At 50.4% G+C, this 24947-nt stretch overlaps 1 protein-coding gene across 2 annotated transcripts in view; it reads right to left on the bottom strand.

Moving 5' to 3' along the window:
• Positions 1–24530, bottom strand: part of NOVA2 (NOVA alternative splicing regulator 2) — a 70404-nt gene extending 45874 nt beyond the window's left edge. Inside the window, exon 1 of one of the 2 annotated variants that reach the window (XM_083455503.1) lies at positions 23507–24530. In XM_083455503.1, the coding sequence (XP_083311629.1) occupies positions 23507–23726 (220 nt within the window). In that variant the 5' untranslated portion in view covers positions 23727–24530. Of the gene's footprint in view, positions 1–21031; positions 21143–23506 lie in introns of those variants that run through there. The other variant, XM_083455504.1, reaches the window with a different exon arrangement.
• Positions 24531–24947: the final 417 nt, after the last annotated feature.

The raw sequence follows: 24947 nt of genomic DNA, 5'->3' as shown, positions 1-24947 counted from the left end.
GGGAGTCTGGGAATCACGTGACCCCAAACAGCCAATCCCCTGCTGTCGCCTGCTATAAAGTGCCATGCTTTTGCTGCACTCCTTCAGTTTGAGCATCTCACGGCGGAACAAAACATATTGGCAGCCTTTGCCACCATGTCTCCTGGTATTCTTTACTCGGCCTTTGGACCTCGGTGTTTGGGCAGAACGATGGGGGTGGAGATGCTCCTTCAGGTATACTGGGTCTTTGAGGCCGTTTAGGGATGCGGGTGGCGCTGTGGGTAAAAGCCTCAGCGCCTAGGGCTTGCCGATCGAAAGGTCGGCGGTTCGAATCCCCACGGCGGGGTGAGCTCCCGTTGCTTGGTCCCAGCGCCTGCCAACCTAGCAGTTCGAAAGCACTCCCGGGTGCAAGTAGATAAATAGGGACCGCTTACTAGCGGGAAGGTAAACGGCGTTTCCGTGTGCGGCTCTGGCTCACCAGAGCAGCGATGTCACGCTGGCCACGTGACCCGGAAGTGTCTCTGGACAGCGCTGGCCCCTGGCCTCTTGAGTGAGATGGGCGCACAACCCTAAAGTCTGTCAAGACTGGCCCGTACGGGCAGGGGTACCTTTACCTTTTTATGGCTTTCAAGGTCAGCACCAACACTTTGAATTGTGCTCGGAAACGTACTGGGAGCCAGTGTAGGTCTTTCTAGACCGGTGTTATGTGGTCTCCAAAGACCACCAGGATGGTGAATGCTGCTTTTTTAGCAAACAGTCATCACCTCCATGTTATTCTCTTCTGCTTCCAGAAGAGAATGCCAGGCTCACCGCACCACCAGTCTGAAGCATGCCCTCAAATATGAAAAAATAATGATTCCACACTCCCAAGAAACCTGGTCCCATTCGGACTGGGAATCGGTACCGGATTCCACACAAAGCTCCCCATTCCTTTGAGCGGCGTGCTGAGGATCAGCAACCTGAGATCGCAAAAAAACACAAAAAACCAGCTAAACTTCCTCCCCGGCTATAATAAGCAGCCCCCTCACTTTCAGATGGGAGCACCTATTTTTATCTGGCCCTGGCGGAGGGGGTTGTGTTGCTTTCCTGCGCAGAACTTACCCAAGATACAGGCCTGACCTACTTCTGCTTCCCAGTCCCACGCTGAGGAAGATGTTAATGCCGGGGCTGGCGAGAAACCTTGTGATAAGCGATTTGGACCCGCTGCTGTGTCCAGATTGCAAAGGTCCCCTGCGGTACTAAATCAAAGCCCTCTCTTGATGAAAACAGGTCGCTCTCGTTCTCTCGCTCTCCACTCCACTTCCCCGTCACTTTTTGTTTTTCAAAAAGATGCCAGAACAGAAGGACCCAAAGGGAGAGGCGTCCTTCGGTCTGGCGATCCAGGCATGTGCAAAGGTGTGTGTGCATGTGTGCGTGTGTGCACACTCATATAACACACACACACACCCAGATTGTGCTTTTGATGCGCTAATTCCATATGGCACCTCCGCCTCCCCAAATTAACATGCAGCATGCAAATCACTGGTGTTCAAGTGTGCCGTATTACTCTGGCGTAAGCACCATCAAAGTGTATGGGCTCAGTGAGACTCGTGCAGGGGGGAAATTCTGGGGGGTGGGACACCCCATGAGTCAGGTCTGTGTGCCCACATCTCTGCCATCCTTAAAGGTAAAGGTAAAGGGACCCCTGACCATTAGGTCCAGTCGCGGACGACTCTGGGGTTGCGGTGCTCATCTCGCATTACTGGCCGAGGGAGCCGGCGTACAGCTTCCGGGTCATGAGGCCAGCAGGACTAAGCCCCTTCTGGCGAACCAGAGCAGCGCATGGAAACGCAGTTTACCTTCCCGCCGGAGCGGTACCTATTTATCTACTTGCACTTTGACGTGCTTTCGAACAGCTAGGTTGGCAGGAGCAGGAACCGAGCAACGGGAGCTCACCCCGTCACAGGGATTCGAACCGCCAACCTTCTGATCAGCAAGTCCTAAGCTCTGTGGTTTAACCCACAGCGCCACCCACATCCATATGCCACCCTTGTTGTTGTTTAGTCGTTTAGTCGTGTCCGACTTTTTGTGACCCCCTGGACCAGAGCACGCCAGGCACTCCTGTCTTCCACTGCCTCCCGCAGTTTGGTCAAACTCATGCTGGTAGCTTCGAGAACACTGTCCCACCATCTCATCCTCTGTCGTCCCCTTCTCCTTGTGCCCTCCATCTTTCCCAACATCAGGGTCTTTTCCAGGGAGTCTTCTCTTCTCATGAGGTGGCCAAAGTATTGGAGTCTCAGCTTCACGATCTGTCCTTCCAGTGAGCACTCGGGGCTGATTTCCTTAAGAATGGAGAGGTTTGATCTTCTTGCAGTCCATGGGACTCTCAAGAGTCTCCTCCAGCACCAGAATTCAAAAGCATCACTTCTTTGAAAATCAGCTTTCTTTATGGTCCAGCTCTCCCATCCATCTGCCACCCTTAGGTGGTCCAAAATTCACCACCTGGGAAAGGGTCGCATCTCAGTTGCAGGGCAGGTGCTTTGCACGTAGAACGTCCCAAATTCAATCGCTAGCATCCCAAAGTGTTGTCTTTTTTTCCTTTTCTTTTTTTCAGTGACAGCCACCTTAGTATGCTCAACCCACGGGGGGAATGGGCATGACCTAATGCGTTGAGCGTTAGTTGCGTCTAGGAGAAAACATGGGGGACGTGGAAGAGCATGAGGAGTGCCCCACCCACCTACCCAGGATAGCTCAGTTGGCAGAGCATGAAGCTGTTAATCTCAGGGTCGGGGGTTTGAGCCCCACCATTGGCAAAAGATTCCTGCACTGCACGGGGGTGGGCTAGAGGACCTTAATGGTCCCTTCTGACTCCACAATCCTATGATTCTCTCTTGCTCTTTTCCTGCACCTTCCTGTCCATATTCATAATAATAATAATAATAATAATTTATTATTTATACCCCACCCATCTGGCTGGGTTTCCCCAGCCACTCTCGGCAGCTTCTAATAAAACACTAAAATACAATAACCTATTAAACATTAAAAGATGTCTTCTAAAAGTCAATAGTTGTTTATTTCCTTGACATCTGGTGGGGGGCATTCCACAGGGTGGGTGCCACCACCAAGAAGGCCCTCTGCCTGGTTCCCTGCAACCTCACTTCTCGCAGTGAGGGAACCACCAGAAGGCCCTCGGCGCTGGATCTCAGTGTCTGGGCTGAACGATGGGGGGTGGAGACGCTCCTTCAGGTATACTGGACCGAGGCCATTCAGGGCTTTAAAGGTCAGCACCAACACTTTGAATTGTGCTTGGAAACATACTGGGAGCCAGTGTAGTTCTTTATATGGTCTCGGCGGCCGCTCCCAGTCACCAGCCTAGCTGCCGCATTCTGGATTAGTTGTAGTTTCCGGGTCACCTTCAAAGGTAGCCCCACGTAGAGCGCATGGCAGTAGTCGATGCTGGAAATAACCAGAGCATGTACCACTCTACCACTCTGAGGAGACTGTCTGTGGGCAGATAGGGTCTCAACCTGCGTACCAGATAGAGCTGGTAGACAGCTGCCCTGGACACAGAATTGACTTGCACCTATATGGACAGCTGTGAGTCCAGAATGACTCCCAGGCTGCACACCTGGTCTTTCAGGGGCACAGTTACCCCATTCAGGACCAGGGAATCTCCCACACCTGCCCGCCCCCTTCCCTTCAAAACAGTACTTCTGTCTTGTCAGGATTCAACCTCAATCTGTTAGCCACCATCCATGTATGAGTGCAAGTCTATTTATCTATTTACTATATTGCCCTTTCACCCCCAAATCTGGCTCATCTAACACTTTAGCGCAGCCTATAATTGAAGCCATATTTGACGATACTTCATATTTGACGATATTTGGGGTGGCTCCTATTTCGGCCAATATGGCCCGTATGCATATCCACAGAAACAAGCACCCATATCTGTCTGTAATTATTAATATTAATAATAATATTTTATTTATACGCTGCCTATCTGACTCGGTTTCCCTAGCCTCTCTGGGAGGTTCCCAACAAAATAGTTAACAAAACAATAAAACATCACACCTAAAAACTTCCCTATACAGGGCTGCCTTCAGGTGTCTTCTAAAAGTCATATAGTTGCTGTTTCCTTGACTTCTGATGCGAGGGCATTCCACATAATAATATATATGTAATAAAACCTGTAGTCAGGAGTGGTGGGAGCCTGTTTGATTTTCACAGAATATAGACAGAATACGAAAGGGTCATACAGAATTCCCAAGCCCATTAGCACAACCCTAAGTAATAATAATAATAATAATTTATTATTTGTACCCCGCCCATCTGGCTGGGTCTCCCCAGCCACTCTGGGCGGCTTCCAACAAAGATTAAAAATACAAGGGGAGAGGCAGGCCAATGCATTTGCTGCAAACTGAGCAAAATAACCTCAACCTGTAACCCATAGCTGTCAACCTACAGATTTGAAAATAAGGGACCAGCAGCCTCGAAAATAAGGGATCAGCAGCCAAAATAAGGGATTTTCGGAGCACAGGTGTGTTCGACTTCTGAGCCCCTCCCAGCCAAAGGCAGAAAGCCCAGCCAGCAGCCAAACAAAGCCTCAAGCGGTGGTTCCCACAGCGCAGCAACCCGGCAGAGGGGATGCAGCAAGGAAAACCACCGTCACCTCTCTGCTGGGAAGCGCTGAGCAAAGGCGAGTCCCCAGGCAATGCGGCCAATTTGATCGGCACAAGGCATGCAAGCTCCACCCCCCAGTCGTTCTTAGACTCCTTATTGGGTGAGCAACGCAGCCAAGCAACACAGTTGGAGCCTCCCTCCTCCCCGGCCGGCAGGGAGGGAGGGAGAGGAGCTGCTTCCTTTGAAACCTGGGAAATTTAAGGGACATCATCAATAAGGGACAGCACCGGGACACGGCACTGGAATAAGGGACTTTCCCGCCAAATAAGGGACAGTTGACAGCTATGCTGTAACCTCAACTTGTTTTTTTGTGCATGCTGCCCGGGACTGATGGAAGTGGTCGCCCAAAACATCTTGAGGGCACCAGCCTGGGGAAGTCTGCTCTCTGGCCTTCTGCCTTGGGCATATTTAATGCTGCTATTGAATAAATGATGGAGGGTAACAGAAGCCATACTTAGGTCTATGCTAAGCAAATCATTTTTCTATGATTTCTGGCACACTACCAGCCGCTGAGAGATGTGCTTGATCCTGGTTTTCATATTGCTTTTCCTCGCTGACCGCACTGCATCTTGGGAAACTATTTTATGAGCCCGGGGTGGGGAGAAGAGCAGGTTTGGGGAGGGTGGCAAATGCGGCCCTCGGTGGCTGTCTTGCTGGCCCCCGGGGGCTCTCCTGAAGCCACGCCCCCTATTTCGGCCACACCCCTTCACCTGCTCCACACCCGCTCTGTGGAACTGTGACGATGCCTCTTGCCGGCCCAGAATAATAATAATAATAATAATAATAATATGTTATTTATATCCCGCCCTCCCCAGCCAAAGCTGGGCTCAGAGCAGCTAACAACCAGTGGCGTAGCATGGGGGGTACAGAGGGGGCCGGCCGCACCGGGCGCAACATCTGGGGGTTAGGGTTAGGGGGTGCAAATCCACGGGTTAGGGGGCGCAAATTACTTGCCTTGCCCCGGGTGCTGACAACCCACGCTACGCCACTGCTAACAACAGTAACAACAGTTGCTCTACTCACTCTGGTTTCTGGGCCAGCTCACCACCAATGGCTCCTGGCATGTTCCCCACAAGGGAATACCTGCTTGGGCTGCAAAAAGCTGTTTTCGTCCCACCCCCTGCTCTTTTGAGTCCCACCCCCTGCTTAAAAACCTCCAAGGAAGGAGATTCCACCACCTCTTAAGGGGGACCGTTCCACTGTCAAAGAGCTCTTATACTGTCCTAGAGACAGTGTCTTCTAAAAGCCTAGAATTCAGAGCTTCTCTGCGTTTCTCAGCTCCCTTAGGGTTTGTTATATGGTGCCACCAGGTCTCAGATGCAGAGAAACTAGACACCCTAAGCATTTGAGTGTGCAAAGTTTCTAGTTCTTATTTTTAAAAGACTACTGAAGGCGGCCCTGTTTAGGGAAGTTTTTAATATTTGATGCTGTATTGTTTTTAACACTCGATTGGGAGCCGCCCAGAGTGGCTGGGGAAACTCAGCCAGATGGGCGGGGTATAAATAAATTATTATTATTATTATTATTATTATTATTATTATTATTATAACGCAGCATCTGCTCCCCAGGCCCAGGTTATTTGGAAATCGGAGGCATTCCTAAGTGCAGGAGGCAACAGGCAACCCTACAAAACGAGAAGTGGACAGAGGGGTCTACTTTTGAGACACCTTTGCCTCCTGTCCGGCTGCCATGGCGAGCTTCCCGCCACCCTTTCTCTAAGCCGAAGGATCTTCTGTCTAAATCCACTTAAAAGAATTCCCTCTCGGGTAGATTAAACCAGTTAAGTCATTAGAAGTCGGCGGAACCCAAGCTGATCAGCAGAGAGAAGCCCTGCTGTTTCCCCGGTTACCAACCATCCCATCAACAGCTCCACAATCCCCAGGAAGGTCCTCCGCCAACTCTCAGTTACTTTCACTGCCTGTTTCTCTCCAGAGAGCTCTGCCCCAGCCTGCCCATCACAAAGCACAGAGGGCACAAGTATGGCGGCCATCCCCCCCTCCCCACTCGTGCCGCAGCCTACTGCCCTTGAACATGGAGGTTCGCTTCAACCACCACTGATAAGGCACCTCCCACGTTTCCAAGGATTTGTCTAATTTGAAAAGGAATAGGCAAATTCATGGAAACGAGGGAGGTGTTGATCGACGAGACTGAGGCTTGTTTTGGCTTTGTTCTTGTTTTTGTTATTATGTGTTTTGAATTGTAACTTGTATTTTTATGCTGTCAACCACCCAGAGATCTACAGATGAAGGGCGGTATACAAATTATACACTTTTATACATACATGTAATGTTAAAAAATAGTGGGGTGTTTTGTTCGCGAGAGGTTATCTTCAAGCAATGCAATTCTCGCCATTGTCTCATTCTGTTAAATCTGACTATGATCTTCCAAACTATCTAACATCTCTATCTATCATCTATCTCTATCTATCTATCTATCTATCTATCTATCTATCTATCTATCTATCATCTATCTATCTATCTCTATCTATATCATCTATCATCTATCTATCTATCTATCTATCTATCTATCTATCTATCTCTATCTATCATCTATCTATCATCTATCTATCTATCATCTATCTATCTATCTATCTATCTTCTATCTATCATCTATCTATCTATCATCTATCTATCATCTATCATCTATCTATCATATCTATCATCTATCTATCTATCATCTATCTATCATCTATCTATCATCTATCTATCTATCTATCATCTATCTATCATCTATCTATCTATCTATCATCTATCTATCATCTATCTATCTATCATCTATCTATCATCTATCTATCATCTATCTATCTATCTATCATCTATCTATCATCTATCTATCTATCTATCATCTATCTATCATCTATCTATCTATCTATCATCTATCTATCATCTATCATCTATCATCTATCATCTATCATCTATCTATCTATCTATCTATCTATCATCTATCTATCATCTATCTATCATCTATCTATCTATCATCTATCTATCATCTATCATCTATCTATCTATCTATCTATCTATCTATCTATCATCTATCTATCTATCTATCTATCTATCTATCTATCTATCTATCATCTATCTAATTTTTATTTCATTATCTGTTTTACAATTTAGGATATTCATTTAAACAATCTTACAATATCAATGACTTATACAGTCAAAGCTCGGTTGTCAAACATACTCCGTTCTGGAAGCCCGTTCAGATTCCGAAATGTTCGACAACCAAGGCATAGCTTTCAACTGGTTGCAAAAGCTTCCTGCACTCAAGCAGAAGCCGTGTCGGATGTCAGCTTCCGAAAAACATCCGAAAACTGGTTCGCCAGAAGCAGCTTAGTCATGCTGGCCACATGACCCGGAAGCTGTACGCCGGCTCCCTCGGCCAATAAAGCGAGATGAGCACCGCAACCCCAGAGTCGGCCACGAATGGACTGAACAGTCAGGGGTCCCTTTACCTTTACCTAGGGATGGAAATCCAGTGGTTTTCCAGTTGTCTCTGGACTCCAACTCCCATCAACCCTGACCAGCTGACTGGGGATGATGGAAGTTGGACTCCAAGAAACTTAGAGGCTGCAGGTCCTGAGGAAAGAGATTACTGAGACAAGTTTCTGTTCTGAGCAGTTTGGAGAAAATCTGCTATCTCTTGGTTGGTGAGGATTAATATATTACATATAAGGCTTCTACCCACGTGGGTGGCGCTGTGGGTAAAAGCCTCAGCGCCTAGGGCTTGCCGATCGAAAGGTCGGCGGTTCGAATCCCCGCGGCGGGGTGCGCTCCCGTTGTTCGGTCCCAGCGCCTGCCAACCTAGCAGTTCGAAAGCACCCCCGGGTGCAAGTAGATAAATAGGGACCGCTTACTAGCGGGAAGGTAAACGGCATTTCCGTGTGCCGCTCTGGCTCGCCAGAGCAGCTTCGTCACGCTGGCCACGTGACCCGGAAGTGTCTCCGGACAGCGCTGGCCCCCGGCCTCTTGAGTGAGATGGGCGCACAACCCTAGAGTCTGTCAAGACTGGCCCGTACGGGCAGGGGTACCTTTACCGTTACCTTACATTTGCTCTAGCAGCCCAGCAGATCATACCAAATGGAGTTCAATGTTATTTGAGGGACACCTGGGCTAAAACGCATCTTTCAACTCGATTAGGTCTGCAATTCTTGTGATAACCGAATGGCTTTTAGCAAATAAATCTGATTGACTGGTGGACGCTGATAAGGCACACCACTCTCTCACATTTCCACAAACGTGCGTAATCCTTTTAAAGAAACCATCTAAGGCTATTGGCAACCACCGCACTTCGCAGTGGTAAATGGCATTTTAATTCTGTCGGTTTGTGGGGGAAAGTACTGAAATTCCTCCCCATCGGTTTGACTTGCCCCCCAACATTTTAGACTATCTGCGAAGGGAAGGAACCTCGACTGCTCATGGCTGTTGCCCTTCTCTGTACTTTTTCTAGTTCTGTGCTCTCTTTTTGAGAAATGGTGTGTGTGTGTGTGCCCAAAGCGCCAATATCTAATACCTTACTATTTCTGCTTTTAGCACTCCTCAAACATCAAGGCCTGCATGAATCAGAATCTTAGAATACCTGACCCAGTTTTATCAGGTTTGCTTCCAGCATGTGGCAGAGACCATCAGGCAGGTCACAGGGAGAAGTCAAAACCGGATATTCTTGCCAAGTGTGAGGCTGTGGTCCTGTGTACTGCGGGCTCTTGCTAAAGAGGCAGGCTCACCAAAGACTTCCGGATCAGACTTTCCCTACAGCAGGGGTGTCTAACCCTCTTCTGGCCTGAGGGCCACATTCACCCTTGGCTAATCCTCTGGGGGCCACGTAGACACATGGCACATGCAGAAGGCATGAAACACCTCCAGCCACACACACACACACACACACACACACACGGTCATCAAATCACCAATCTGATGACTAGAGTGATTTCATCATGATCAGGGAACTGGGCTGGCAGAGAGGAAAGGAAGGAAGGAAGGAAGGAAGGAGGGAGGGAGGGAGGGAAGGAAGGAAGGAAGGAAGGAAGGAAGGAAGGAGGGAGGGAAGGAGGGAGGGAGGGAGGGAAGAAAGGAGGGAGAGAAGGAAGGAGGGAGAGAAGGAAGGAGGGAGAGAAGGAAGGAAGGAAGGAAGGAAGGAGAAGGGAGAAGAAGGGAGAAGAAGAAGGGAGGCAGGGAAGGAAGGAAGGAAGTCTTACCGCTGGCAGCAAAATCAGTGGGGTCTTGGTGGGGCCAGATAACATACCCCAGGCTGGGTATGTTAGACACACCTGTTCTACAGCTTTGGAGCAGGGTTTTCAAGACAGGCCTCAACCATTCATCTCGCTGTTTCTCAAAAGATGAAATTTCACCAGGCTTAATTCTACTGGGCAGAGCCTTATAATACTCATTTTACAGACAGGCAAAACAGAGCCACTGACAGCGGCAGACCAAGGCCAGCGGTAAGGCAAGGGTGCATAAGTACTGACAATAAAAATAGGGTGACCATGCAGAAGGGGTGGGGGAGATCAAGCTTAGCCCGGAGTTCCAGGGCCAAGCAGCTCCCATCTCGAACCACAGGCCATTCAAAAATGTCACTGTCGAAGGCTCAACATATGTGTAGCAAAACACCCGGTGCTTAAATTGGGAGCAGCAGAAAGGCTGAAGGTGAAGCCTACCATTAAAATGAAAATGGGGGGGGGGGGGAGAAACCAGCACACCAACAACAAATTAAATCCAACCTGCCATGTGCCTAAATCACAGATCTGAACCCAAGACTCCAAGGCCAACATTTCACACGTGGCGAGGGCCAGTGAAATATACTCGGAGTCGAAAATGGATTTCATGCTCTTTATTCAGCTCGTAGTGGTGAGGAGGAATGGAAGTTCCCCCAGAATGTCTGCCTTATATACATTATTTACACAATGTGCCCCACGTGACTGGCTAATTCCGGGATTCTCCTGTAGGCTAATCAGGTTGCAGATTCACTTCCACCTGGAGCTGGATTGGGTGGCTCCTGTGGACCAATCAGACGGCTGCATTCTGGACCCTATTGTTCTAGGACCAATCAGACTGCTGCTTTCTGAATCCTATTGTTCTAGGGCCAATCAGACTGCTGCTTTCTGAATCCTATTGTTCTAGGACCAATCAGACTGCTGCTTTCTGAATCCTATTGTTCTAGGGCCAATCAGACTGCTACATTTTGGATCCTATTCCACTCAGTACATAACAGCCAGACTCCTCAGCTGCAAGATCAGCCTGTCTGGCACAAGATCCACCTGCCAGGTATGGCTCCACCTTTAACTCTGTGTCATGAGGGAAGGGGGGGAGCAGCTTATTCCGTTCCCAGGTAGGGCTGGGATAAGATCCCCAACTTGAAACCCTGGACATCTGCTGCTGGTCCATGTAGACACTGCTAGGCTAGATGATAATAATAATAATAATAATAATAATAATAATAATAATAATAATAATAATAATAATTTATTATTTATACCCCACCCATCTGGCTGAGTTTCCCCAGCCACTCTGGGCGGCTCCCAATCAAGTGTTAAAACAGTACAGCGTTACATATTAAAAACTTCCCTGAACAGGGCTGCCTTAAGATGTCTTCTGAATGTCAGATAGTTGTTTATCTCTTTGACATCTGATGGGAGGGTGTTCCACAGGGCGGACGCCACTACCAAGAAGGCCCTCTGTCTGGTTCCCTGTAGTCTCACTTCTCACAATGAGGGAACCGCCAGAAGGCCCTCGGCGCTGGATCTCAGTGTCCGGGCTGAACAATGGGGGTTGAGACGCTCCTTCAGGTATATAGGACCGAGGCCGTTTAGGGCTTTAAAGGTCAGCACCAACACTTTGAATCGTGTTCGGAAACATACTGGGAGCCAATGCAGATCTCTCAGAACCGGTGTTATGTGGTCCCGGCAGCCACTCCCAGTCACCAGTCTAGCTGCCACATTCTGGATTAATTGCAGTTTCCGGGTCACCTTCAAAGGTAGCTCCACGTAGAGCGCGTTGCAGTAGACCAAGCGGGAGATAACCAGAGCATGCACCACTCTGGCTAGACAGTCCGCAGGCAGGTAGGGTTTTAGCCTGCGTACCAGATGGAATTGGTGAACAGCTGCCCTGGACACAGAATTGACCTGCACCTCCATGGACAGCTGTGAGTCCAAAATGACTCCCAGGCTGCGCACCTGGTCCTTCAGGGGCACAGTGACCCCATTCAGGACCAGGGAATCCTCCACACCCACCCTGTCCCCCCAAAACAGTACTTCTGTCTTGTCAGGATTCAACCTCAATCTGTTAGCCGCCATCCATCCTCCAACCGCCTCCAGGCACTCACACAGGACCTTCACCGCCTTCACTGGTTCTGATTTAAAGGAGAGGTAGAGCTGGGTGTCATCTGCATACTGATGAACACCCAGTCCAGTGATGAACCAATGGCCTGACCCAATAGCTTCAGTGTACTTCCTATGTATTTACAGTGTGGAATGTCGAGCGTCTCTAAATACCAGTCGCCAGAAACAGCAGGAGGGGAGAGTGCTGTTATGCTCAGGCCCCACATGCAAGCTTTCCCGGGGCATCTGGTTGTCTGGTTGTGATCAGCCGCTGATGCTCAGAAATTGAGGCAGGCGATTTAGCTCAGTGGCAGAGCTTTGGCTCTGCTTGTCGAGGGTCCCAGATCCAGTTCCGCATAAAGGCCCAAGGAGCGCAACTGTAGAAAACTTCAGACAGTGGAGAGACCCACTGCCAGTCAGACGAGAAGCAAGATCTAAGGTCTAAACTGGCCCTTGAGGGTGAGATGGGACCTTCATGTCCAGTCCATGCCAGTTTTGCAAGTGTTTATTCCTAAGTACAGTGGTACCTCGGGCTACAGGCGCTTCAGGTTACAGAGGCTTCAGGTTACAGACTCCGCTAACCCAGAAATAGTACCTCGGGTTAAGAACTTTGCTTCAGGATGAGAACAGAAATCGCGCGGTGGCAGCAGTGGGAGGCCCCATTAGCTAAAGTGGGGCTTCAGGTTAAGAACAGTTTTAGGTTAAGAACGGACCTCCAGAACGAATTAAGTTCTTAACCCAAGATACCACTGTATTGATGTATGGAAGTGAGAGCTGGACCATAAAGAAGGCTGATCACCAAAGAATGGATGCTTTTGAATTATGGTGCTGGAGGAGACTCTTGTGAGGCCCGTGGACTGCAAGAAGATCAAACCGATCCATTCTGAAGGAAATCAGCCCTGAGTGCTCACTGGAAGGACAGATCCTGAAGCTGAGGCTCCAATACTTTGGCTCCCTCATGAGAAGAGAAGACTCCCCGGAAAAGACCCTGATGTTGGGAAAGATGGAGGGCACAAGGAGAAGGGGACAACAGAGGACGAGATGGTTGGACAGTGTTCTCGAAGATACCAGCAGGAGTTTGACCAAACTGCGGGAGGCCGTGGAAGACAGGAGTGCCTGGCGTGCTCCGGTCCAGGGGGTCACGAAGACTGACCTGACTAAACAACTGAACAACAACAACATTCCTAGGTTTGTCCTGCCCTGTTTCTACACTATAGTGCGACTGTTCTTCAAATGCGTGGAAATTCATATTTCTGTAGGCATTTTGCTCCAAAACATGCATTTTGCTTTGCATTTTCCCGCAGAATATGCATTTTGGGACCTTTTATTGAGCCTTTAAAGCTGCTGACCTTTAAAGCCCTCAACGGCCTCAAAGGCCCAGTATACCTGAAGGAGCGTCTCCACCCCCATCGTTCTGCCCGGACGCTGAGATCCAGCACCGAGGGCCTTCTGGTGGTTCCCTCACTGCGAGAAGTGAGGTTACAGGGAACCAGGCAGAGGGCCTTCTCGGTGGTGGCACCCACGCTGTGGAACACCCTCCCATCAGATGTCAAGGAAATAAACAACTATCTGGCTTTTAGAAGACATCTGAAGGCAGCCCTGTTTAGGGAAGTTTCCATGTTTGATGTTTTATTGTGTTTTTAATATCCTGTTGGAAGCCGCCCAGAGTGGCTGGAGAGGCCCTGCCAGATGCATGGGGTATAAATTATTATTACTACTATTATTATTATTATTATTATTAATACACATGAGCACTTGAAGGTGCCTTGGGTAGTGAGTCAGATCCCTGGTCCTTCTGGCCCATTACTGATGGTGGGAGCATCAATAGATCAAGGCCTTTGCCTACCTGCTACCCTTCACAGGTTCTGGAATAAAGGTAAAGGTAAAGGTACCCCTGCCCGTATGGGCCAGTCTTGACAGACTCTAGGGTTGTGCGCCCATCTCACTTAAGAGGCCGAAAAAAGTGAAGTGGAGCTGGTTTGTTGCAGAAGAGCTCCAAATCAATGCCAATAGCGCAGCGTGGCTGGTTTGTGTCTGAATCTCAGCTTAAAACAGCGACAGTCTGCGAGGGCACCCAAAACACCTCGATGGCACCAGGTTGGGTTAAGGAGCCTTTCCCAGCCCTCCTGCTGAGACCCCTTTTTTAAAAAAACGGGAGACGGGAGGGAGAGAAATGACATTTAGATAAACGGTGGAGAATGGCAAATCTTCTCTGCAAAGGTGCAACTTGTCTGGGAAAATTAATGAGCAAACGCCTAGATTCTATTTCATCGGAGCTGAGAAAGATGGCGTCTGCCACCCGAGGAGGACTTTGGGATGGATTCGGCATAAATAACAGCGTGTGAGGATTTATTGCAAACAAAACACTTACCAGCTTTATATAAAAAAAGGGAGAGCCATACAAAGTTCACACAGAAGCATAATATTGCTTACTTTAACTCGCCTGTGGAAACAACTCAGAGGCTATAAAGAAGAAAAAGGATAACAACAAGAAGATTGAAAGATGGGACTGGTGAACACTAAAAACAGCAGAAATATGAGATGATTGGACCCTTACTGAACTCGAAGCATGGGAACCCCCAACAAAAATTTATAATTTGGCAAAATATTTGGACTTCATGATATGCATTGGTATAATTTGGAATAATTAATGTGATGTGATTGGATTGTTAAAATGGAAAACTTAATAAAAATTATTATAAAATAAATACCGTATTTTTTGCTCTATAAGACTTACTTTTTCCCTCCTAAAAAGTAAGGGGTGTGTGCGTCTTATGGAGCGAATGCAGGCTGCGCAGCTATCCCAGAAGCCAGACCAGCAAGAGGGATTGCTGCTTTCGCTGCGCAGCGATCCCTCTTGCTGTTCTGGCTTCTGGGATTCAGAATATTTTTTTTCTTGTTTTCCTCCTCCAAAAACTAGGTGCGTCTTGTGGTCTGGTGCGTCTTATAGAGCGAAAAATACGGTAGATAAACGGTGGAGAAATTAGTATGATGTGGGCAGCAGAGGAGCAGGTGAGCGTTGACTGGGAGTTGCAGAGGTGGCCTTTTGGTAGTTCCTGGGTCAAAGCGCTCTCCCTCCGGTTTGCAAAAGTAGGTCAGGTTCAATCCTGGCCCCTACTGCTCTCCCATCTGATCTGATAGCAGCTGAGCCTCTGGAATCAAGAGTGATGTAGCTGACACAGAGAGGGGGCGGCGAGTAGAATTGTTTAGCCCCAGATTGGTTACGTCTAAGCTAAAATGATTATTGTCTTCCCCCCTCTCCCCCCCCCTCCAAAAAAGCAAAGCCTTTCGCGGAACAGCTGCAAACCGCTGCAAGGCCTCTGATCTGCAACTGCAAATCCTGAGATCAACAACGAGCCAAGTATCGCGGCCTCTTTTTTCCTGCTCGCCCCCGGTTCCACTGCCACCCTCCCGCTAATACAAGATCGTGGCAGGCAGGGTAGACGGGCGGCGAGATTAAATAGGAAAAGCTGCCTCTCTCTGGACAGGAAAGGATTGGATCTGGGGAAGTCTTTTCCTCCTTGGGGAGGGAGGAGAGCTCAGGTTGACAGTCCCCTTGTACAAAAGAAGTTCCAGGCAGCAGGTTACATAAAAAAGCAGAGAGGTGCAACGAGGTTGGGTGGCAGTGGGCCTGAAGATTAACTTTAATTTAAAGGTTATTATTGGGGGGAAATGCATTTTTATTGCATATTATTGGGGGGAAATGCACCCCCATCGTTCTGCCCAGACGCTGAGATCCAGCGGTTCCCTCACTGCGAGAAGCCATGTTGCAGGGAACCAGGCAGAGGGCCTTCTCGGTGGTGGCACCCGCCCTGTGGAATGCCCTCCCATCAGATGTCAAAGCGATAAATAACTACCTGACATTCAGAAGACATCTCAAGGCCCAGAGTGGCTGGGGAAATGCAGCCAGATGGGCGGGGTACAAATAAATTATTATTATTATTATTATTATTATTATTATTATTATTATAATAAAAAAATACACTGCTTAATCCTCATCTTTGGAGTTCAATAGCCAGAACCCAGGAAGGCGAGAGCAAGATTTCTTCTTAAAATTCTGCCTCGAAAAATCTCCTTAAACCTCCCTAAGGAGGACTTATAAGTTCAGGTTTTTTTAAAAAAAGACTGCTGAAAATCCAGGAAAAGGGACTGGGGTGCCATCGAGGGCCACAGATCTTTACAGGGGCCCCCATGGCAATGACTCTAGGACACAGATGGAGAATCTGTGGGGCTGTAGATGATGTCGGATTACAACTCCCATGATCCTTCACTGTGCTGGCAGGGGCTGAGGGGATGTCTGCAGGAACACAGCTTCCCCCTCCCTTGTCTAAGAGGTATTATTATTATTATTATTATTATTATTATTATTTATTGAATTATATACCACCTTATACCCGAGGGTCTCAGGGCGGTTCACAGAATAAAATGAAGATATAAAACCACAAAATAATAAAAATAAAAACAACAACCCATTAGCCCCACCACCGCAAAAACCACATTTTAAAAGGGTGTAAATCAGATCAACCAAAGGCCTGCTTAAAAAGGAACGTTTCTGCCTGGTGTCTAAAGGTGTGTGATGAAGGCGCCAGGCAAACTTCCCTGGGGAGAGCATCCCACAGACGGGGAGCCACTGCAGAGAAGGCCCCGTTCTTGTGTTGCCACCCTCTGGACCTCTTGAGGAGGACGCACACAAAGGAGGGCCTCAGAAGGTGAGTTCAGGGTCCGGGGAGGTTCATATGGAAAGAGGCAGTCCTTGAGGTATTGCGGTCCTGAGCCGTTTAAGGCTTTGTAGGTCAAAACCAGCACTTTGATTTGGGCCCAGGAACTAATTGGTAGCCAGTGCAGTCAGACCAGGATCGGTGTAATATGCTCAAACTGTCTTGCTCCGGTGAGCAACCTGGCGACTGAATTCTGCACCAGCTGAAATTTCTAAACTTGGTTGGGGTTGGGAGCACCTAGATAACTTTGCTTGCCTTTTCCTGCACTTTTTTATTATCTCTCACAACCATGATGGCCCTCTCCTGTAGAGTCACACGCCCCCTACACTTTACCCAGGGCTTCAGTCGAGATGGTACACGGCTCCACCCAAACACTTATTTTCAAATTCAGGATGCAGCCCACAAAGTAATAATAATAATAATATAATAATAATTTATTATTTATACCTTGCCAATCTGGCTGGGTTTCCCCAGCCACTCTGGGCGGCTTCCAACAAAATATTAAAATACAGTAGTCCATCATACATTAAAAGCTTCCATAAACAAGGCTGCCTTCAGATGTCTTCTAAAAGTCTGGTAGTTGTTTTTCTCTTTGACATCTGGTGGGAGGGTGTTCCACAGGACGGGTGCCACCACCGAGAAGGCCCTCTGCCTGGTTCCCTGCAACATGGCTTCTCGCAGTGAGGGAACCGCCAGAAGGCCCTCGGCGCTGCACCTCAGTGTCCGGGCAGAACGATGGGGGTGGAGACGCTCCTTCAGGTATACTGGACCGAGGCCATTTAGGGCTTCAAAGGTCAGCACCAACACTTTGAATTGTGCTTGGAAACATGCAGCTTGCCTCCCCATGACCAAATTTTCCCACGCACTCACGGCTTCATTTCCAAAACTGGGTCTGCCAAAGGAGCCCCAGACTTTGGGCACTGAGACTCCCCTGAATGGAGGAGGAAACGGCAAGCACCTCAAGCTGCGATGCTAACACAGCCCAGAACCCCCCTGGGGGAGTCTGGGAATCACGTGACCCCAAACAGCCAATCCCCTGCAGTCGCCTGCTATAAAGTGCCACGCTTTTGCTGCACTCCTTCAGTTTGAGCATCTCACTGCTGAACAAAACATCTTGGCAGCCTTTGCCACCATGTCTCCTGGTATTCCTTACTTCTCCAGACTGGTGCCAGATACCTGTAGCCCAAAACACCTGCCTGGGGGGGGGGCACCAGGTTGGGGAAAGGTGGTCTTAACCATAAAATCTCGTCCCTGCTCCACCGCTTACAGTTAAATCCTCTGTAGCAGCAGAAGAGCTGCTGGGAGCCAAACTTATTGATTCCTTGGTCAAATTGAGTGCATTTATTTCCTCAGAGGAGCAGACGTGGTTCTCCCTCTCCTCACTAATCTACACAACAACCCTATGAGCTAGGCCAAGCTGAGAGGCAGCGAATGGCTCCCAAGGCCATATTCTGTGAATTTCAGGCAATTTGAACCTTGGTCTCCCAGTCCTATTTTGACACTCTAACCCATGGGTCTGCAACCTTTAAGACAAAAAGAGCCACTTGGACCCGTTTCCAAAGAAAAAAAAACTGGGAGCCGCAAAACTCGTCATTATACAAATAACTTTTTTGTCACTTTTTTATTATTTCTTTGTTTGACCCCTCAGAATTACTCCTCCTCATAGAAATAAACGTTAAATTAACAAGTTACCTTTTTGTGTGTGTGTGTTCTTTACTCCCCTTCAAAACAGTGACCAGCGTACATGCCCCCTTTCAATGCAGTGACCAGCGTACATGCCCCTTACAATGTAATGGGTGGGCAGGCGGGAAGGTGACGTCGGGGCGGTGCGTGACTAACGCACGCACCGCCCCCATGTGATGTCACCGCCAGTACAGCGCCCGCCACAGTGAGGAGTGACGAGGCGCACAATGCGCCTCCTCCCCTCGCTAGTATCCGCCCCGGAGCCGCGGCAAAGGTGTAAAAGAGCCACATGCGGCTCCGCGGGTTGCCGACCCCTGCTCTAACCCATGGGTAGGCCAGATCTGGCCCAATCGGCTTCTAAATCTGGCCTGCGGATGGTCCGGGAATCAGCATGTTTTTACATGAGTAGAATGTGTCCTTTTATTTAAAATGCATCTCTGGGCTATTTGTGGGGCACAGGAATTCGCTCATTTTTATTTTCCAAAATATAGTCCAGACCCCCACAAGGTCTGAGGGACAGGGGACCGGCCCCCTGCTGAAAAAGTTTGCTGACCCCTGCTCTAACCACTACACAGTGCTCAGTTGGTAGAGCATGAGATTCTTAATCTCAAGGTTGTGGGTTTGAGCCCCAAATTGGGCAAAAGATTTCTGCATTGCAGGGGGGGTTGGACTAGATGACCCTCGTGATCCCTTCCAACTCTACAGTTCTAGGATTCTATGTGCCACACCCCTGAAGATTTTATCAACATACATCTTTGCTTCTCTGGGTCAGCTACTTTGGCCTAAGGGAATGAACTTGTTCTGTAGGAGCCCAGAGTGGGTTGCATGGTGTATAACCCTCCCATTGCCCGGGAGGCAGACAGAAAGACAGACAGACAAACAAGTGAGACCAAAGGGGCTTCCAGACTGTCGCTGTTTTGGGGTCACATATCGACACATTCAGGTTGCGCAATGACAGTTAACCGGCACGTCTTGAGCAACAAACCCCTCTTTCACAAAGGATCAGACCTTATGCCATATAAAAAGCGACGGGGAAATTGCGCTGGGATATACATGTGGGATATAGCACTTGCTTTGACTCTGCTTCACCTAACCTCCCCACAAACCAGTCAGAATTAATGCTCAGTAAATAAGGTAAAGGTAAAAGGGACCCCTGACCATTAGGTCCAGTCATGGGTGACCCTGGGGTTGCGGCGCTCATCTCGCTTTACTGGCCGAGGGATCCGGTGTACAGCTTCTGGGTCATGTGGCCAACAGGACTAAGCCGCTTCTGGCGAACCAGAGCAGCGCACGGAAACGCCGTTTACCTTCCCGCCAGAGTGGTACCTATTTATCTACTTGCACTTGATGTGCTTCCAAACTGATGGGTTGGCAGGAGCAGGGACCGAGCAACGGGAGCTCACCCCGTTGCGGGGATTTGAACCGCCGACCTTCTGATCGGCAAATCCTAGGCTCTGTGGTTTAACCCACAGCGCCACCCGTGTAACGCTCAATAAATAGCTCGGTGCAAAATGCTGGAGAGCTCCCACCGACCTGCTTACATCATTTGGTCATGGTCCTTTAAGGTGTTTGGGTTTGAGGTTTTGAGCTCAGCCAGGTTCGCTAAGCTTTGTTTTCCCACTTGCTGTGGGGTTGCGAAGAGCACCCACTTCCCCGGGTTTCTGACACCCGACTCGAACAGGTGTCTCTCCCTCGTGCTTGTAGACCTGGGGGCATTTGCCCGCTCCCCACCCCACTCTCAATTCCAGTTCCAAATTGCCATAGACCCACCCCTGGGGAAAAAAGGCCCAGAACCCCTTTGGGTCTTTTGTCTCAGAAACTGGGTCTTGGAGCAGCACCGCTGAGAGCATGGGATGGGGAGGAGCTGTTTTTTCGCAGCCAATTTTTTTTTGGGGGGGGGGAGACAGGCAACGCGCCTCCCTTCTCCATCAGGCTGTCGTAACCCATTTTATGCTCGGCGCTCGGAACGTGGAGCTTTTGCCACGCTGGCAGCGTGAAGGAGAAACGCATTGACCACCACTCACCCACCCTCCCTGCCAAGGTCACCCAGGAACAGCAGGAACGGAACTCGTGCCCCAAGCCCTAACCTTGACCTCTGGCACGGCCCATCGCAAGCCAAGGCTGGGAAGCTCTGTCTAGAGCCCCACGCATAACAGTTGCGGCAGAAAACGCTTCGGCATGTCGCTAGGCCTCATCCTGCCCTCCCACTCCTCTCCCTAAGGCCTGACACCCTTCTCAGCCACCCAAGCAGGCCTGGGGGAACCCGTCAAGTGTGTCATAAGGGCCTGCAGCCAGAGGCCAGCCAGCCCAGTCCTTGCTGGTGACGTCCCCTCAGCTGGGAAGGCCTGGGCTTCACCAGCAGAGCTCGGAGGGGACATCCTGGACACAGTGGAAGTCCCCAAGGACTCCATAAGGCCGGTGCAAGACCCTGCCTGTTCCCCCATCAGGGATGAATCAGATCATAGGCGCAAGAATTGTTGGCTACATGCCCCCCTCTCCATCCTCCAGGATGCTCAGGCTGAAAATCAAACACCCAAACTTTGTAAGGACAAAACAGCCCACCCAGTTTGACCTTCACCCGCGCGTGAGATGTGGCACACTGAGGCGCACACGCATGCACACATACACACACACACACATGCACACACACGCTGCCACTCCAGCACCCAGGCGCTTTGCTAACCTCCCGGCTGGGCCGCCACCGCTGCCGCCGCCGCCGCCAGGCCTGCGTGACTTTCGCTCTTGCGCATTTCCTCGGCAATCGGTGTCCTTTGGCGATGCACATTAGGTACCACTACGGCGTTCCCCTCCATCTCCGTCACACTCCTCCCCACCCCACTCCCCCTGCAATGCCATCAATGCTTCTCCTTCTTCCCCCCCCCTCCGCCTCCTCCCTCCCCAAATCCATCACGGGCAGCGAACCCCAAACGGGGGCGGCGGCGGCGGCGGAGAGGTAGGGGGCACCGCTTGGAGAAAAAACGCGACACCCTGAGCAGCAAAGGTGGGATTGGCTGGCAAAGGGGTGCGGTGGGGGGGGCATGGCAGCCAAAGCGCCAGCCTGAAATATGTGGCTGTCAGACTCCTGCTGCAACCCCCCCGGCCAAGCGATTTCCCCATCGCCTCCTCCTCCTCCTCCAACGCAACCCGCCTACGAAGGCATGCTTAGAATATCGCCAGATCTTCGTTCCTTTTTGCTCACCTTCTCCTCTCCACATCCCCCCCCCCAATTCCTTCCTTCTTTCTTAAACATGAAACACACACACACAGAAAACAATAAGTCCAGCCCCCCCCCGCGCGCGCGCCTTTCCCCATTTTATTTATTCCAGTTGCTCCATTAGTCCCATCAGCGACGCTGTCATAAAGGAGGTCGATTTCCCCAGAGGACCCAGGGGCTCTTTCAGACGCAATATTTATTGCTTCTTGCCCTAACGCTGAAGCTCAAAAGCATCTCGAAATGTTAATTACATCTGGAGGGTGATGGTGTTGTGTGTGTGTGAGAGAGAGAGAGAGAGAGCGCACGCCTTCATAGGTTCATCAACGCGCAAGCAATAAAAACGGAACCAGGTCCAATTATTAGTACATAATAAATAATAATAATGAGGAGGATGATGAGGATGAGGATACTAAAAAGAGTCCAGCAGGCACAGAGCCGGCACGCAGCTACTGCTATCGGCTCAGAAACAGCAGAATAAGTGAATCCGTCCTTCACAAAAGGAGCCCAGATGGGTGAGTCAGAAAGAGAAAGACACGGAGAGGCGCTTTGCAAATCCCTATTTTTACACAGCTTTAGTGTCAACCGAAATTCAGGCGCCAGGAATGACCATTTGCATTTTTAAAGCCCTTTTGCGTACATATATATATATATTTTAATCAATAAATGCTCTCTTTTTCTCCCCCCCCCCAATACTCTATTGACATTATTCTGCCCACCCCCCTTTCCCTTTCCCTCTGTCTCCAGCGCCCCACAAATCCCTGGATCACACAGTGTCCTTTTCAACAACCCAGCTGCCTGCATCCTCTTTTGAGTCCAGATTTTCACATCCTTCCCCTCTTCATTTCCTCAAGCAGACAGTCATGGAAGGGGGGGGGAGGAGAGGAAGGGGGCTGACAGGTTTTCCATAGTCTATATGTGTGTGAGCGGTGGGGGGGGGGGGCGGAATATCTCCACTCCTTTCCCCTCTTCCCTGGAAACAGACAGTTATTCTAACAGACTCCATTTTGACATAACCAGCTGCATAGACTAGTGAAATCTTTGCAGAGAAATGTGCGTTTTTAGGGGGAGCTTATATTTTCTGCACTCCGCAGCCACACGCCTTCTGAGTTGGGGGGGGGGACACATTGCAAAGGATCCCCTCGGCTGGGCTGTAAAAATCTAGAATTTAAAAATCACAAGGGGGACTGTTTGTGAGGATAAAGGTGAAGAACAGATTAAATCATATCCCCTAAAAACCTTACGGGGCAGAGAGGCAGCGCTGGGCTGGGGGAAAAGGACACCCATCTTTTTGAATTCCACATTGTAAAAGAGGAGATAACCCCCTGTTTTTATTGCAGGGGGGGGGGGTAGAGCTAAAAGGGAAGCAAATTGCTTCCTTTGGGGTGTGGCAAAGAACACCCCCCCCCAAGGAAAATAAGGAGAAGAGGGCAAATCCACAAAAGGAAGATGCAGAGGTGGATGGGGACAGGTGGAGACAGGCATGGGGAGGGAGCCGGGTTCAAACATGGGTGGGTTTTTTTTAATGGGGGGGTCAGCTTTGGTGCAGAGGTGCAAAATCTGGCTCAGGTTGGCATTAGGAGGGATGGGGCTGCTTAAGGCAAGAGGCGCCTAAAAAGGATGGAGATATATGGCTGTCCGGAGGTATGGGGAAGGGGGGGGGGCTGTTTTGCGGGGCAGATTTTGAGGTGGGGGGAGGCAGCAGACAAGTAGCTTGAAGGAAGAGGCCTCTGGGAGACTGAGGTGTCTTTCTGGTGCCTGGTTTTCCCTAGAGCCGCCCTGCGCCCCAGACCACCCCGCTTGCAGTGCACACATATGCGAAGTGGACCGGGAGTGTGTGTATATGTCTGGGGGGGGGGGAGGCCCTGGTCACCCCTGACTTCCTGCCCCTTGGCAGCCTCCCTGGCTGCCAGCCCCTTCCCCCTCCCCCCCCCCAAGTCCACTCACCTCCGGTGTTGCTCCTCTTGGTGCTGATGGCTTCGGTGGGGGTCTCCAGCGGCCTTTTCCTAGAGTCGGGAGGGTCTGAATCCATGTGGGACTGCGGAGGGGCTTGGGGGGGCTGCTGCTGCTGCGGCTGGGGCCCCCCTTGCTGCTGCTGCTGCTGCTGAGGAGCTGCCGAGGGGAAGATACCGTTCTGGTGCACCGAACCTCCTGCCATCATTTTCATGCCGAGGGCGCGGAGGACTTCCCCTCCGCGGTACCCGTGAGACTCCAGCAGGGGGAGGTGGGGGGGGGGGAAGATAAGAAAGGATGCTCGGGGTTTTTTTTTTAAGGGAGGGGGGGTTGGGAGAAGGAGGAGGGAGGTGTGTCCAGAAAGTGGGGGGGGGGGGGAGAGCGCAGAGCAAAGAGACCTGCGACCCTGCTGGCCAGGTGAAATTGACAAAGGAGAATGCAAAATGGATTTGGGTGGGTGGGTCGCAGTCAGGTCAGCTTTCCTGAGTCCTTTCTCTCTCTCTCTCTGTCTGTGACCCTCTCCCTCCCACCCACCCACCGCCCGCCCCTTCAGGCCAAGGAAAAAAAACACAAAAACCCTGAAGAAAGTCAGGAACTAGCACCCCCAGAAAAAGCAGGGGAGAATTGGAGACAGGGAGAAAGCGCCGCTCGCGCGCGCGGGTGGGAAAATAGGAAGGTCCCCCTCTGTCCTTCGCTCCCAGCTGGAAAACAGATCCCAAACAGATCCCCTTTGGGTGGGGGGGGGAATCAGGGGAAAGGGTCAAGCAGGGCGGGGGGGGGGAGAAGCAGAGGCTGGAGGGGGGACGGACGCACAGAGAAAGAGAGAGAGGAGAGAGAGAGGAAGAGCAGGGGGGCGCCTTGTGTTGAGGGGAGGGAGAGAGAGAGAGCGAGCAATCGCCAGCAGCCCCCCAGGCCCGCTTCTTCTTCTTCACAGCATCCCTCTTTTTCCGCTTGTCCTGGGCGGCGGGCAGCGGCGGTGGCAGAGCTAGGAACTCAGTCCCTGACGTTGGAGGAGAGAGACCCACCTCCGTCCTTCCCCCCAGCAGATTGGCTGCGAGGAGCTGGGCCAAGCTTGCAGAAGGGGGGGGGGGGGTTGGGACAGAGAGAGAGAGAGAGAGAGAGAGAGAGAGAGAGAGAGAGAGAGAGAGAGAGAGAGAAGAGCTATTCTTTGCCTTGGGGGTTTTGACAGAGCAGGGAGGGGGGAGCAGGTGGAAGGGAGGGGGAAAGAGGCAGCTGCGCGCTGTAGGGCAGAGGAGCAAGGAAGGGGAGAAGGGGAAACGGAGGGGGACGGGTTCTCCATCGCATCCACCCATCCCTTCCCCCGAGTTATCTCTGCACCCTGATTTCTGCCTTGGGCGCACCCCCCCCAGGGGGCCACAAGAAGCTGCCTGCAGTCAGAATCAGACCTAACAGCAGGGCCAGGACTGGAGAGGCC

Source organism: Podarcis tiliguerta (assembly GCF_965153285.1).
Source record: "Podarcis tiliguerta genome assembly, chromosome: 8".
NCBI classification, from domain to species: domain Eukaryota; kingdom Metazoa; phylum Chordata; class Lepidosauria; order Squamata; family Lacertidae; genus Podarcis; species Podarcis tiliguerta.
Note: the sequence above shows the minus strand (reverse complement) of the source record. Positions and strands in the feature narration are given on the sequence as shown.